This window comes from Dermacentor variabilis, unplaced genomic scaffold, assembly GCF_050947875.1.
Source record: "Dermacentor variabilis isolate Ectoservices unplaced genomic scaffold, ASM5094787v1 scaffold_13, whole genome shotgun sequence".
NCBI classification, from domain to species: Eukaryota; Metazoa; Arthropoda; class Arachnida; order Ixodida; family Ixodidae; genus Dermacentor; species Dermacentor variabilis.
This window is the reverse complement of record NW_027460291.1, coordinates 19,813,692-19,828,673: the sequence shown is the minus strand read 5'-3', so window position 1 is coordinate 19,828,673 and position 14,982 is coordinate 19,813,692. Positions and strand designations below refer to the sequence as shown.

The 14,982-nt window shown below is 45.5% G+C and overlaps 1 protein-coding gene across 1 annotated transcript in view; it reads left to right on the top strand.

Annotated features, from left to right (window-relative positions):
* LOC142566832 (nose resistant to fluoxetine protein 6-like) overlaps positions 1–14,982 on the top strand; it is a 339,215-nt gene that overhangs the window by 168,835 nt on the left and 155,398 nt on the right. Inside the window, exons 4-6 of the mRNA XM_075677724.1 lie at positions 2,210–2,297; positions 7,273–7,373; positions 14,549–14,719. Of these exons, the coding sequence (XP_075533839.1) occupies positions 2,210–2,297; positions 7,273–7,373; positions 14,549–14,719 (360 nt within the window). The remainder of the gene's footprint in view (positions 1–2,209; positions 2,298–7,272; positions 7,374–14,548; positions 14,720–14,982) is intronic.

The following is a 14,982-nucleotide window of genomic DNA, read 5'->3' as shown; positions in this document are numbered from 1 at the left end:
CACCGGCGACGAACCCTTCATCTCCCCTGTGGTGCCTACGACAGCCTCAAGTGAATTTTTCTATTCCTAGAATTACAAAACAGTCCAGTCATCAATCGCCGGCTCTGAAGCAACTTACGCTCCTATTACTGCACCAGACGTATCATGACGGCATACCTATATGTACCGATGGTTCGAGCTCACGTACCAGCTCAACTGCCGCATTCGTCGTTCCAGCCAAGAAGGTTACAGTTAAATTCAAATTGTCGCACACGACTACATCTACATCGTCAGAACTTGCAGCTCTCCATGCCGCTATGATGTACGTCACCAAAGAGCCAACAGAGAAATGGGTCGTATTTTGTGACTCTAAGGCAGCCCTTCACAGTATCAAGTCTGCATTACGTCACAGAACTTACGAGCAGATATCTGACATCAGGGAAGTGTACCACTATGCTTTGTATAGAGGGCACACCATTATATTTCAATAGATTCCTGCTCACTGTGGCATCGTCGGCAACAACCTAGCTGACAAGGCTGCCCGGTCTGCCCACGAAGATACCCAGACGCGTTCAATACCTTTGGCGTGGTCGGACGCTGCCAGGGAACTTCGCCTACATGCACGCAAAAAGTCGCAAGATCTCTGGAGTTCAAGTGCCTTCAATTGCCAATTATATAAACTGGACCCCACGCTACGGCTACAACTGCCTTCTAGCCTTTCCCGCGGCGAAGCAACCTTGCTGTACCGCTTGTGGCTGGGAGTAGCGTTCACGAACTCATACTCATATCGTTTGGGAATGGCCGAGAGACCGATGTGCGATTCCCGTGGGTATGAGGAGACCATCGAGCACCTATTGTGTACCTGCCCCAGCCACGATGTACAGCGCCTCTCTCGACGGGAAACTTTACACCGACTGGACTTAAGACCGTTCACCGAGTCAAAGATACTCCCAACGTGGCCACACCCGTCACTGGCACGAAAAGCGAATCGTGCATTAGTGCAATACATGAAGTGCACCGGCTTAAGAAACCGCTTATAGTTTTCCTGTGCATAGTCTCCCGCCCACACGCACTCAGTCTTCACTCTCTCTCTTCTTCCTGTTTCTATTTCCTTCCCCCCTCCCCAGTGTAGGGTAGCAAACCGGAAAGGTGCAGCAGCACGGAATCACAATGAAATTCTTGTCCTTAACCGATTTGATCTGGTGCACTAACGAACTCGATCAAATCGTTTTCGCGTACAGCACTTTCATCGCAATCATTCGAGAATGGCGATCGGGGCGCGCTGGAACGAAAAAAAAACATTCAAAAGCGCAATACGTGCTTCCACGCGACAGGGATTGGCCAGTGGGGAAGCGGAAGCTGGGGCGACAGGAGTCGGCAAGGAGGATGCGCCGGGGAGAGTGGGGTGGCGGAAAGATCTAAAAGTGGCACAACTTTTGGAACCTTGAGGGGTTTTACGCATCCGCGGCAGCAGCGGCCCCGCGGTAGGGGGAAGGAAAACAAAATAATCAGAAAGCTCACCTTTGTGCATAGCGTTCGCCGCCAGCGTTTCCAGGAAAACATTATGGTTACATAAGCTGCACTTGCCGGCAAGCGTGAGAAGCGGTCAGGGACCTTTGAATGCTATCGCGTTCCACTCTTAAAGGCGAAGCTTAGGCGTCCTCTCACTTTTGAAGAAGGCCACTGTAACAAAAAAGGTTATCATTGATTTTTCAAGACTACCAAAGAGGATGCATACTAAGACATCCACAACAGCTATTTTTAGACGCAGCATGTTCCTTACGACTACCTATAACATTATATTTGTAATCAACTGAAAATCTCGTAGTTTACACACAGTGATTGAGATAACTTCTCGACACATCTTTCCTTTTCAACTGTCTCATTTTTATTTATACATTGTACGTGGACAGTCAATTTTTTTTCAGATAAATCTCTATAGGAAATTACAATTTTTAAATTGCTCTATGAGTATACCTCACGTCCTTCATTTCACACATTATTTCTCCGCTTGACTGGGAGCTCTTCTGTAGAGCTCAATGAAGTTGGTTCCACGTTGCAGGAAGCACATAGCACCTTGATTAAAGATACCCACTTAGGCAACGTTTTCTGTAGCATTAGAACAGACGTGAATGGCGATTGGTTGGAGAGGTTGCATTTTTGTTCGCTACACTTGGTTGCTTCTGATTGCATTTTTCTGCCTATTAACGCATTTTTTGCTTCTTTCCAGTGTCGGAAAAATTGCTGCTCAGTACCACTCTACTCGGCTGTGAAGTCCGCGAGTTGGCGGTGCTGAACAACTCACAAATTGCGTCAATGCAAGTATACCTTCTGAATATTTGCACTCTTGCGCCATGGGGTTCTTCTGTAAGCCATTATTACGCCAAACCGTCTCGCACCAACTCCTCTTTTCCGCAAGAAAGTGCCGGACACACAGATAGCGCGAGCCAAACAATGAATCACTGTAGTGTGCCTGAAATGCAATTGTGAAAGTTAACCGTGGTCGGTTGTGTACTGTGCATTTTAATAGGTTGCTTATACGCCGATTGGCATTCCATTAATCATGAATTTCTGGCTAAATATATGTCACAAAGAAATATGTCATAATAATGTATGAATAAGTCATAAATAGGGCTCCTCTCTTCCACTTGCCACTGTGCACGTTCTGCCATCTAGTAGTGCCGCTGCGAAGTACGTGCGTGTCACAGGTTCGATTTCGTGGAGCACCAGTACGCGCAAATGCCGGACGCCGTGGCAGGTCTATACATGGCATAAACGATGGAAAGGAGGTTTAGTTCAGTTATCGCATAACATATTTATATTTTCTCGTATATTCAGATTACATTCCGACGCTATCATGTCTGTACGTTGTGCTTAAGTCGTACTTGACAATTTTTCTACTTATTTTAGCTTGAGACATTCAATTACTTGAGGAAATTCCTTGCGCCACAGAGAGGCACTGGTTATGTGTAGTTCGAAATTCTGTTTCCTGAAATGACGTCCGGCGTTCAGCGTCGGCCGCCAGATTTTCTGCGACACGGGGCCCTTAATGCTATCGTGTTAATGCTGATTTTAAGCCTGCCTTATATAGCAGATTTTTCAATGCACATCCAAGTGGGACATCAAATGCAAATAAATAATTTCTTATTTAAGCAATGTTAGCAAATAAGGGTCTCGCGCCACCACTTACAGCCCAACCTTCGCTCGCCCTAATTTAAAGAATTCTGGTAATTACATGGAGAGATATTGGCCTGTGCAATGAACCAAACATAACGAGATCCGAAGAATCCTGTGAGCTTTATGATTGAATGAAAAGAACGATCTTCTGATGGCACAACGGCTTCTGAATGGCCGTTGTGCCACATAATTTTTGCAAGATCATCGGATAGCCGAATATGAAAGAAAGTGCACAGTTTCATTATAATTTTAAAAAAGAATTGGTTGTTGGCGTATCTAGAAACTTCGAATTAATACGTTCTGGGAAAGTCAACAATACAGTCACAACACTGAGAATTCCCCAAAAAAACTCGGCAGAGACATTGGTAGCTGGCCTCCTGTTTCTCGTTTTTATTTAATTTTGCCAATGAGGAGCTTCCTCTTTCTTTTTCAAGCGTCTTCTGCAACATCGGTATCGTCAGAGGAGGCCTTCATATTGAGCGGACGATGAATTGTGAGACAAGGTTTTATTGTGCCAAGGGTACGATCTGTTCTAAGTGGTTTCATTATGTGAAGTGTGACTTTCTTGACATTACTAAAATTACAGAGAGCGTAAAATACAACAGAGTTGAGAGTTAGAAGTCTAACATAGGTGTTGAACATAGGTTAAGATAACTTCTTACAGAATGCCAGGAAGTAGGATTGTTTCCTTACAGTGCCGAGCGTAATTCCAGAATACTGCAACCTCCACCCACATTATTAATAGAGATTCAATGCACTTCCTAAGGTGCTCCTGTCACTGGACCCTTCGCGCACTGTGACTTTTGTCTATTGATTCCGTGCAAACTTTAGTTTCCTTGGACTTTGAACACCAAACTGCACCGCACGGTAACTATTATTAAAAATGCGAAAACAACAGCAGTGAAACCGAACAAAAAAAGCAATTTAATGCTCATTTATTATGCAAGAAGGCTAATGATGGTAAATATGTTATAAACAGTGTGCGCTCCCCATCTAATTGGTTATTACAGATGGTGGCTGACAGAAAATGCTTTTAAGCCCTTACTATTTATTTGTATTTCATTTTAGATATAAAAGAAAAAGAAAATGCTACACAATCGAAGAATTTTTGTGAGACTTGAAACTGATACTTTCGGTTTCACAGGTGACCAATGTCGCCACATCTTTCAGTGAGACAGCGCAAGAAAATACGTTTAGCATCAAAATGCTCTCGAACGCATTAATGGGCAAAAAACAAAAAAAAACCTTTTTGAAAAATATTCAAATTGACGTCACACATAACACAGTATTACGAAGTTTCTTACGTTACTTTACAACAATGGCGTTCTAAAGTTGAACATTATTTTATATTTATTTGTGATTACTAGCTTACACTGTTCACTTTCTGGCGTATTGTAATGTCAACTGGTAAACTTCTCAAATTGGAAATAAAAATATTTAAATGCATAAATATTTCGATTCTGCAGATGAACCTCTCGCTTGCTGGCACCATTCAATTTGGTAGGAATCTTCACACTGGCAGCAGTAGTTCTTTAAGATGTGTCCCGGAAGACTGTTGCAAAAGCAAATTAGCATGCAACATAGTCTCGCAGAGCGTACGGAAGGCTTTCTTATGGAAGTTGTGCGCAATGTACCTGCTTACTAGGCCACATTTTGGTACCGTAGATGTCGAAACCACTGCTGTTCCGATGATTTCTAGCGCAAACGTTCAGCATTCTCACTGACTTTAATAGCGTAATTAAAATCTGTGCAGTTAAAGAAATTTAATTGCATAAATATCTCACTCTTGGGCTTGTTTTGTTTTGTGTTGCATGCTGTACAATCCTCTTGCTACTCCCCCCTTAGGCAATGACGTTGCTACTTTAGGACTGCAGAAAATTAAATGAAAATATGAGTAGTTTTTTGCGCGGACAAGGTTTAGGAGCGTAGAAGCCGTGATCCATGGAATGCGCCAACGAAAGTAGCCTAAATTTTATAGGAAAGCCGAATTTTCTAAACTCAGATTGTTTTGAGGAAAGCTTTTTTGTTCCGTAAGATTTGTGAAATTGAAATCTGAACTAAAGAATACTGCTGAGTGCAGCGCAGAGGAAAATGGCAGACAAATGGTAAAATTGAATAGTGCAGTTAAATATCCTCAACCCGAATGCGAAGCAGAAAGTCACCTCTGGTTAACCTTCCTGCTTTTCCTCTCTCTCTCTCTCTCTGAATTGTTCTCTTTTCTTCTTGTGTGACTGTGGCTTACTTCCGTAAATCAACTAGTGTTTAATTGAAGGACTACAAAAACGCCTCCAAGAGAAAGAAAAACTCTCGTAGAACCCCTCTAACAATGGAATGCCAACGGTAAGGTCATTAACATTCCCACAATATTGTCGACACCAAAGCGTCTATGCATGCTCCTCTCTTCCACTTCCCACTGCGCACGTTCTGCCATCTAGTTGCGCCGCTGCGAAGTACGTGCGTGTCACGGATTCGATTTCGTGGAGCACCGCATAAATTTTAAGAGTATCATTTTTGTCACTAAAGAACGGCACGTATGCAGTGGTTCACACGAAGCTACCGAAGTTGGCGCCAAAGAGGTTCGCCGAAGTGCGGCACAACCCAACATTGCTTAAAGCGGGCTCATACCGAGTGGCCCAAATTGCTGCCTAAGATGTTCAAGAAAGAGCAGCGCCTACCTAGTGCCCCAAGCTGGCATTAAAGAGGTTTATTGAACAGCGGTACACACCCAGTTCCACATAACCAGTGACCGAAGTCGGCGTCGCAGAGGTTTGCTGAAGCATACACCCAGTGCCGCATTCTCACCGACTCCCTTGTTGGTCCCCCGATGTCGAAGCCCGTTCCCTCGGCACACCCGGTCGATGCGCTACCGATTAGGCGATCCGGTGGCCCAGGATGGTGAGAAACGGTGACAGAGGGTCACACAGTCAGACCCCAGAACGTGCGTCAAGTGCCCTAAGCATGCAAACGACAGTAAAACAATGTATGCGGCATGTGGACCACCAGCACGACTTGTCCGTTCCGTTCCTGCCCCGCTCCTATGGCAGACATACCACTCCTGTACTCCTGTTCAGGGCACCTGTCAAAGCTGGAGCTATTGAAGACTTTGAATTTTTGGTCCACCTTAGCATGATCAGTTAAAGTATAGATATGTGCGAAAGATCAAAATTAATCTGTTTATTTCGCAAGGAAAGCTATCAAAAACGACGAATTAATGTTGTGAGCGCATTAAGGACATCTACACCTGTTGTTACGTTTACTGATGGCATTTCCCCATCCCAGCGTGCTGTATGATAAAAGGACCATTTACGTGGAGTCTTAAAGCGTTTCAAAATGCCTGCTTTCCATTTTGCCTCGACAGAGCCACGTTACCACGGCAGAAAAATATTTACAGAGTTAACTTTTGTTTTGCTATTATCTGATTTTTATCTGTGCTTTATCTGTGAATATAGGAAATATGTCATTACATACCTCGTGGTCATTTTTTTTCAGGTAATAAATACTAGTAAGGCTCAAATGAGACTAGCGTATTAAGGAAACTTTCGATATTGCTGAATAGTCGCATTGGGCAAGTTTTTATTTTTTTGTTACTTTGGTTGTTGGGGCATGTTTCTATGTATTTTGTGTAGTCGTCCTATTGACACCACGCAGTGGTCTCCAGTATTGTAAGATAACTAAATGCGTGCTAGCGCATCCTAATTCTCTTTAGTGTTTTTATCGTATGTGATTTTTTTTTATTTTATTTGCGCTGAGACACAAGTTTCAGTGTTTCACAACACCATTTAGTGCAACTGACAAATTTCGGAAACAGCTTTCCTTCATCCTAAATGCATTTATGCACGTTTTTGATCTGGCACAACATCATGCGAACGATAAAAATAACCTAATTTCTTTGTCAGTCACACTTCGGCGGCTGTGAGGGTAGATTCAATGATTACGGTGTTTATTTGACAATCTATCAGGATAGAACAATAGTTGTTTGAAACGTGTTCTGTGATAAAATTAATCAAGCAGTATTGATCCACTGATTACTTGAACAATGTATTTACGGACTGTCTAACATTTTATAGAAAGAGTTGCTGTTGTCAATTAATAAAATTTACCACTTCTTTATTTCAGAGTTATTCTCGGGTCGTTCATCATGATTGTTTTGGCGGCGACTTTTTGTGACATCGTATTGGGCTGCTTAAAGGATCAGGGCCGCTACAACACCATGCCAGGTACGAACCAAATATAAGCCGTGCAAGGGATTCGATTCCGTGACTTTGTGCTTAGCAGCCCAACACCATAGCCACTAAGCAACCACGGCGGGTTAATAAGCAAGGAAGACACAGGCAAACGCACCTGCTTATACCAGACAGCTCAGTAGTGCTCTTCAAAGGGCGCCAGAAAACGCCATCATATACATTCAGCTATCTAATGAACAGAGCAACCACACAGTGGCAAACACAAAGACCTTCTATTAACCACCTTAGCCATGCTAACCCCGATTCAATAACACGTCACAAGACTGCTAATTATATACCAGTTCTGTTAGCCAATGGTAGACTTAAAAAAACAAAGAAGGGTGGTTATTCGTGTAGACTGCCGAGCAGCAGGAAACGAGAGCGCTTTATTGCGAGAAGCACGTGTGTTTATACACAGGCAGACCAGGCTTGCGCATGCGTATCAAAATATTCTTGATGACGTAGCCACTGGTCACATCTTCCTTCCTTTGAGGAAAAAAAAGAAAAATAAACGAGATTGTACGAAAGATTGCACAACCAACTGATAAGTCAATTTGCACAGCTTTCACTGAACTGTCCATGTGTGGCGTTCGGGGAGAGGATACCGTTGCGGCTCTCTACGCTGTCGTGTGCTTCTACGGAGCGCCTCTTGAGGTGCTTGTTGCTCGGTTGAGGGGAGGACAGAGGGGTGGCTATCGTACACTCAGGCCCAAACAATGAAACGTTCCTTTCGTTCGAGCGCTTCCTAACCTTACGTGAGGCCTCCTCACAGCGAAGGACCGATGGAGGAAGCAAGCGTACTCTGAAAGCTCCCTTCACCCGTCCTCACGTAAGGAGTGGTTCCCGCATGTCGTGGTTCGAGATTAGGGAGTTTTAGAATAGGGGCCCCAATAGTTTGGGGCCCCAAAGAGCTTTGCGGTTGTTAGCGTTGGGGCACGTAGGAGTGAAGAGTTTTAGAATAGGGTCTGACGTTTGCGGATAGCGTCTTGCGCTGACAGCGCCACTACGGCGTCAAAGAAAAACTATTAGAAATAATTAAATAAAATATACCATTTTATAATAGGAATAATAATTTTTACTTGCGTGTATTCGCGTTTAAGTACAATTTAGAGGTTATTCTCTGTAAGCAGCAAACAATTAGTTGCGCTTAGTTTTGAGCAAACCAACTTTACTAGCCTTCGCCAGCCAAGCTTAGCCGTGTTAGGCCTACGAGCCATAAAATCCACAATCGAATTCAAAATCAGCGGCGTCTAATGAGTCAATCTTCATAACACACGCTAGTTGAGAGAAAGCGATAACCACACTCACTTCTCCTAGCATGCGAACTTTACGCGTTACCGCGAATCGAACCCAGTTTTGTGCTAGGTTAGAGCCGTCGCTTCGATGGGTGCCGCCATGTTTGCCGACGCAAAGCTTTTGGGGCCGCTATTTGGGCTCCCGCTAAATCGGCGAAATAGCGTTCCCAACGCAAAACGCAAACGGAGTTTGCGTCTTGCGCATGCGCAGTGGCTTCGACGCTATTTCTTTGGGGCCCCAAAACGTTTGGGGCCCCTATTCTAAAACTCTCTATTATCTCTTAAAATATGTACGCGAACACCATTATTCTATAAAAAAAATGTATCGTCCCCCAATCTTTAAACAGAAAAGCTAATATAGAGAATCGTGGACGCTTTCTTCTAGTTATGTTTACTAAAGTTTAAGAAAGTAGCGCATTACAGGGCAAAACTTGGTGTGCTCCATCAATAATGGCACGCCGGCATCGTGCAACGCCTAGCAACGCCTAGCAACGCTTTCATGCCGCACACGTGACTGAAACGAACATGCCTAGCAAGGCGTACCGTGCTCGCGCTTCTCCGCAGGTGGGCGACAGCGCGCATGCGCAAGCAAACGTCACGTGGTTAAGCAGTGAGGTGAAGCGCTCGTTCAGGGCCAGGAGCGGCGTAAGGAGGCATGAAGGTAGCTTTGGAGCTACCTTATGCTGAGGAAGCACCAAGGAAGCCTTCACCGAGGGCCCCTCAGTAAGGAAGCTTTCAGAGTGACATAAGGTAGCCTCACCGCAATGAAGGCTTCCTTACTGAGGTAAGGAAGATTTCATTATTTGGTCCTCATTCTGCTGGGGGAAAGCTTGTCCTTCTGTTGATCTCAGGTGCTCCCTTGTGCGTCTTAGATTCTGTCCATTCTCTGTCGCAACGATATAGGAGCGCGGTGTACTTGCCGGGCCTATGACAACTGCTGCTGCCCATGTCCTGTGAGTGGTATCATAAACAGTCACCATGGAGCCCCTGTGAATATCCGGTAGACTTCGTGTTGTTCTGTTGTAGAATACGCGTTGTTTGCGCCTTATTTCATCGAGTCGCTTTTGGACAATTTCGTTTGGCACGGTTTGTGGCTCGAGGTGGCAGTCAAGTACTGGCGGTTTAGTCCTCGTCTGACGGCACTTGAGTCGTTGTGCGGGCGACTTCAGGCGGTCATCCCTTGGCATATTCCTCCATTCTAGCAAGGCACTGTAGAACTCCAGTGTTCCCTACCGGCACTTCTTGAGCAGTTTCTTTGCTTCTTGGACGGCCCTTTCAGCCATGCCGTAACTGCGAAAGTAATACGGACTGGAAGTCTCGTGAACGCTGCCCAACTGTGTGGAAAAAACGCGGAAGCACGCGCTATTGAATGGGGGGCCATTATCACTGCATATTTTTGCTGTGATGCCATGAGTGACGAAAATCTGCATGCACACGTTTCTCACTGCTTCTGCTGTTGTTCGACGCATCTGCTTGATCTCGAAAAAAAAGAATAGAAATCTATCATAACAAGGTACTCATCGCTCTCGTGGTAGAAAAGGTCGACTTCGACTACTCGACTCGACTACCCGGTCCTGTCATTTGTGTTCTTCTTGAGTCCTGGTCTTGGGCGCCTTGCCTTTACTACTTCAAGCATGAACCAACTAGCCCAAGCAAGAGTTTACTAGAGTAGGTATGTCGTGACTAAGCATGGGTAACCTGGCGTTCCTGCTCTTGTACCTTTGACAAAGTAGGCACGTCTTCACGAGAGCTGCAATATCCGCCGACATGCAAGGCCAGTACGTTACTTCTTTGGCTCTTGCCTTCATTTTTTCTTCACCCCCGTGTGCCGCGTGGAGTAGACGAAGTACCTCTTGTCGTTTTGTGGGCGGAATGACGAGTTTGTTGCTTCTTAGGAGGAGACCGTCTTCGACATGGAGTTCGTCGCGGTGATTCCAGTACGCGCGTACGGCCTCGGATACCTGTTGCTTGCTCTCGGGCCATTCGTTGCTTGCGTAGCTACACTATTCAGTCATTGTTGCATCTTTCAGCGGACCTTCACGGATTCCCTGCAGTTTCCGATCAGAGACTGGAAGCGAAGAAAGAGCATGTACTTGAAAATACATCGATTCTTCCTTCAGCTCCGTCTTGTTCGGAAAGTGTGACAGCGCATCCGCTAGGAACAGTTCTTTTCCTGGCTTGTAGGTCACTCTTATAGGGAACCTCTGAAAAGTGAGTCTCATACGCTGCAAGCGTAACGGGCACTCGCACAGCTGTTTCTTAAATATTGACTCTAGGGGGCGGTGATCAGATTTGATGATGACCTCTGGCTGCCCTAGCAAATAGTCTTCAAACCTTGCGCAGCCATGAACAATGGCTAGCATTTCTTACTCGATTTGCGCATATTTCTTTTGCGCTTCGGCAAGCGACCGTGATGAGTAGGCGATTGGGTGTCCGATTTGCAAAAGAACTGCCCCCACCCCTTTCTGGCTTGCATCTACTGACAACGTCAGCGGTATTCCTTTCACGAAATAGGCGAGAACAGGTGCCTTTGTTAGACAAGCGCGAAGGCTTTGGAAGCTTTCTTCAGTCTCTTCTGTCCACAGCCATGCCGTGTTCTTTTTCAATAGTTCCCTGAGGGGCGCGGACAGGGAAGACATGTTGGGGACGAAGTGCGCCACGAAGTTAATCATTCCAAGAAAACTTGCAGCTCGTTACAATTTTTCGGTGGCGGTACTTCCAAAATATCTTCCACTCTCCCGGGATCCAGACAAAGTCCTTCTGGGAGGATATGTCCCATGTAGCAAACTTGCGGCTGCAAAAAAATCACTTTCTTTATTTAGCTTTAGATTGTGCTCCCTGCAACGCAAAAAGTAAAGCTGCTAGGTTATTGTCATGCTCTTCTCGAGACTTTCCCCAGACTAGAATGTCATGCATTACAACGGCGATGCCACTTAAGCCTTCTACTACTTAGTGCATTGCCCGTTGAAAAACTTCCGGTGCAGAGGCAATCCCAAAGGGCATACGCATAAATTTGTAGTGGCCGTAGGGAGTACTCATAGTGCATATTAATGAACTTTCTTCGTCTAGCCTAATTTGCCAAAACCCTGATGACGCATCTAAAATTGAAAAGTACTTTGCCCCATGCAGGCGCGGAACACCATCTTCTAATGTTGGCATATGATAGTGCTTTCTCAGTAAGGCCTTGTTCAAATCCGAAGGATCTAAACAAATGCGTACTTTGTCGTTTCTAACCACTACGACCATGTTACTTGACCAGACAGTAGGTTCAGTTACCTTTGCAATGACGAGGTCGCGCTCCATTTAATGGAGTTCCTGTTTCACGCGTTCTTGAAGAGCAACCGTCCCCCTTCGGGCTGGCTTGACGCTGCCTCGTGCTCCTGGCTTGAGCTGAATGTGGTATGTAACACCATTCAGTTCTGCGAGGCCTTGGAATACATCAAATCCGGCGCTTCGGTCCTGCATTGGCCGCGGGTCGACTGAGCGTACGCGGATTATCACTCCCAAGCGTTCTGCAATATTGCCGCTGATTGTTACTGGAACGGCCTGGGGTACGATAAAAAAATTCCGCTAGACAACTGTGAGCTTTGTAAGATGCAGTCAGGGTGATTTTCTGAAAAGCTGTAAGGCTTGTGGCCGAAGAATGCGGGCAAAGTGGTCGAGCATGGCTGTGCCGACTGTGTAGATAGTTTTCGGAGCATCGTCTCAGGCATGATGCAGCAGTTGGCTCCCGTGTCGATTCTGCAGTCAACCGCCGCTCCTGCGATAACAATTTCCGCCGACCAACGGTCCGCACTGGCGATAGCATATGCTTCTGGCGTGTGCAGGAAGTATTCTTCAGTTCCTAAAACAACCTGCTTTACCCGCTGTGGTTGCTCAGTGGCTATGGTGTTAGACTGCTGAGCACGAGGTCGCGGGATCGAATCCCGGCCACGGCGGCCGCATTTCGATGGGGGCGAAATGCGAAAACACCCGTGCACTTAGATTTAGGTGCACGTTAAAGAACCCCAGGTGGTCTAAATTTCCGGAGTTCTCCACTACGGCGTGCCTCATAATCAGAAAGTGGTTTTGGCAAGTAAAACCCCATATATTATTATTACAACCTGCTTGACTTCGCATGCCACTGACCTTGATCTTTGTTGTGTCCGACGGCACATTCGAGCGAAATGAATGCTTCTACCGCAGTTGTTGCAGCGTTTGCCCTGAGCCGCACATTTCCCATTTGTGTGCCTTTCAGGACCACAGCTGGAGCAAGGCGTTGCTCTCGCTTTTATTGCGGCGACTGTCGCGTCGGCCGTTCTGGCTCGCATTTCTCGAAGTTGTACTCGTGCTTGTTCTCGTGCGCGGCACATTTCTACTGCTTTTGAAAAGGAGGGGTTTCCCGAGAGGAGCTTCTGCTGGAAGTCTTTATCTCTGATGCCGAGAATTATTCTGCTTCGTATCAGCCGTTCCTCGAGCTCACCGAATTCGCATCTTCTCGCGAGAATTCGCAGTTCCGTAGTCATTAAAGGACTCTTCCTCTTGTTGTTCCCTGGAGCCAAATCAGAATTCTTTAAAGGTTAGGTCTCAGATGGCTTGTAATGGGCCTCGAACTTTGCTAAAAGCATTTCGAGGTCTTTCTTCTCGTCTTTGCTGTCGAACTTAAAAGTATAGAACGTTCGTCTCGCGTCTTCGCCTATCGTCATCAGAAAAGTTGCGGCTTGAACTTTCTTAGGCTGCTGGGTCAGTACCGTCGCCGTAACAAAAAGGTCAAACTCACTTTTCCATACGGTCCAGTTGTGAAACATGTCTCCAGTCGTATCGAGTGGCCTTGGTGGCTGTAGCAGAGTCGACGGCATTCTTGCAATGAGCGTTTGTAGTCGGTCCGTGGATTCATTCATTGCCGACTGGCGGCGGTAGCAAAACGAACCGCCGTCCCCACTTCTGACACCATGTAGACTGTCGAGCAGCACGAAACGAATGAGTGCTTTATTGCGAGAAGCATGTGTGTTTATACACAGGCAGACCAGGCTTGCGCATGCGTATCAAAATATTCTCGATGACGTTGCCACTGGTCACAATTCGCATTCACAGCATGGAACAAAACCGAGGAAGAAACTGAGAAACAGCATTCTTCGAGCGGTGCAAGGGAACCACGAGTGAGTTTTTCCACTGTTAGTGAGTTTTGAAGGTGCTGAGTGCCGTATGCATTGAAATAACAGCACAATCCTACTAAATCGATTTTATAATTCTCTTGTGAGTCATCGTAAGCAGCCGCTGTCAAAATTTAAGGAATCTCTAACGAATCGTGAGTTGTCTCTATCATGCACAATTATGATTCACATGCTCGCCTGTCGGCCGATTGTACTAACTAGTAGTGTTCCCTCTAGAAAGATTGCCTGTGTTCTTGCATTTTCCTTTCGGCATGTTCTGTGTGTTGTTCTTTCCTAACACACTCTCATCACCTCATACCAGAAAACTTGTTTGTGGCCAACACCCTTTCAATGCTTATGTGATGTGTGTTACTCGCGAATGTTTTATTTCGTATAGCACTACTAGCGTTTTATCAGTTGTCGTCTTTTGAAAGCTCAGCAGTGTGATATACGCCAGAAATAACTTTGATTTCGCACGACTGCTTAAAGTTCCAGCGTAGCTCAAAATTTTCGCTATTGCTATGAATCACCCAATCATTTCTAAATGAGTATTTGTTTCCTAGAGTGATCAACGTGCTTGCCTTGTTTTAGCCTTGGCTCTTTGTGGAATTATTCTTATTGCTAAAATCAGTAACTGTTCCCAGAGCAAGCATTTCTAGCTTTACGTGTTTCAACTTTCTTCTTGTAAAATGTTTGTGCAAGTGCTAAGTCCTAAACGATACCATGCTCTTGGATTTTGCAGGTGAATCGCTCCAGTCGTTCCTAAAGTTATCCCTGCCGCGGGTCACCTACGAGCTTTTCAAAGTTGGAAACTCCAATGCCAGCCTCAAGGTGTTCAATGGCCTCCGAATTTGCGGCGTCTTTTGGGTGGTGGCTTTCCATACGTACATTTACCCGGACATCGGCACATACCGTAAGCGTACCAGTTTGTTATAAACCTCCGAACGAGTTACGACGGTTGATGATTAAACGGTCACAAGGAAAAAAGAAGAAATCTTCGAAATAAACCTGCAGCATGGCATAACTTATGTTAGCCTATAGCGACAAATATGCACGTACCACACTTGATGCCCCCCTTTAGCATCGCATCAGCACCATAGCAGCTGGGAATGCAAGTTTTATTGAAATTATTCAAGATGTAACCTTTCCGTGAAGTGGTTTTTTTATGTCATTTGA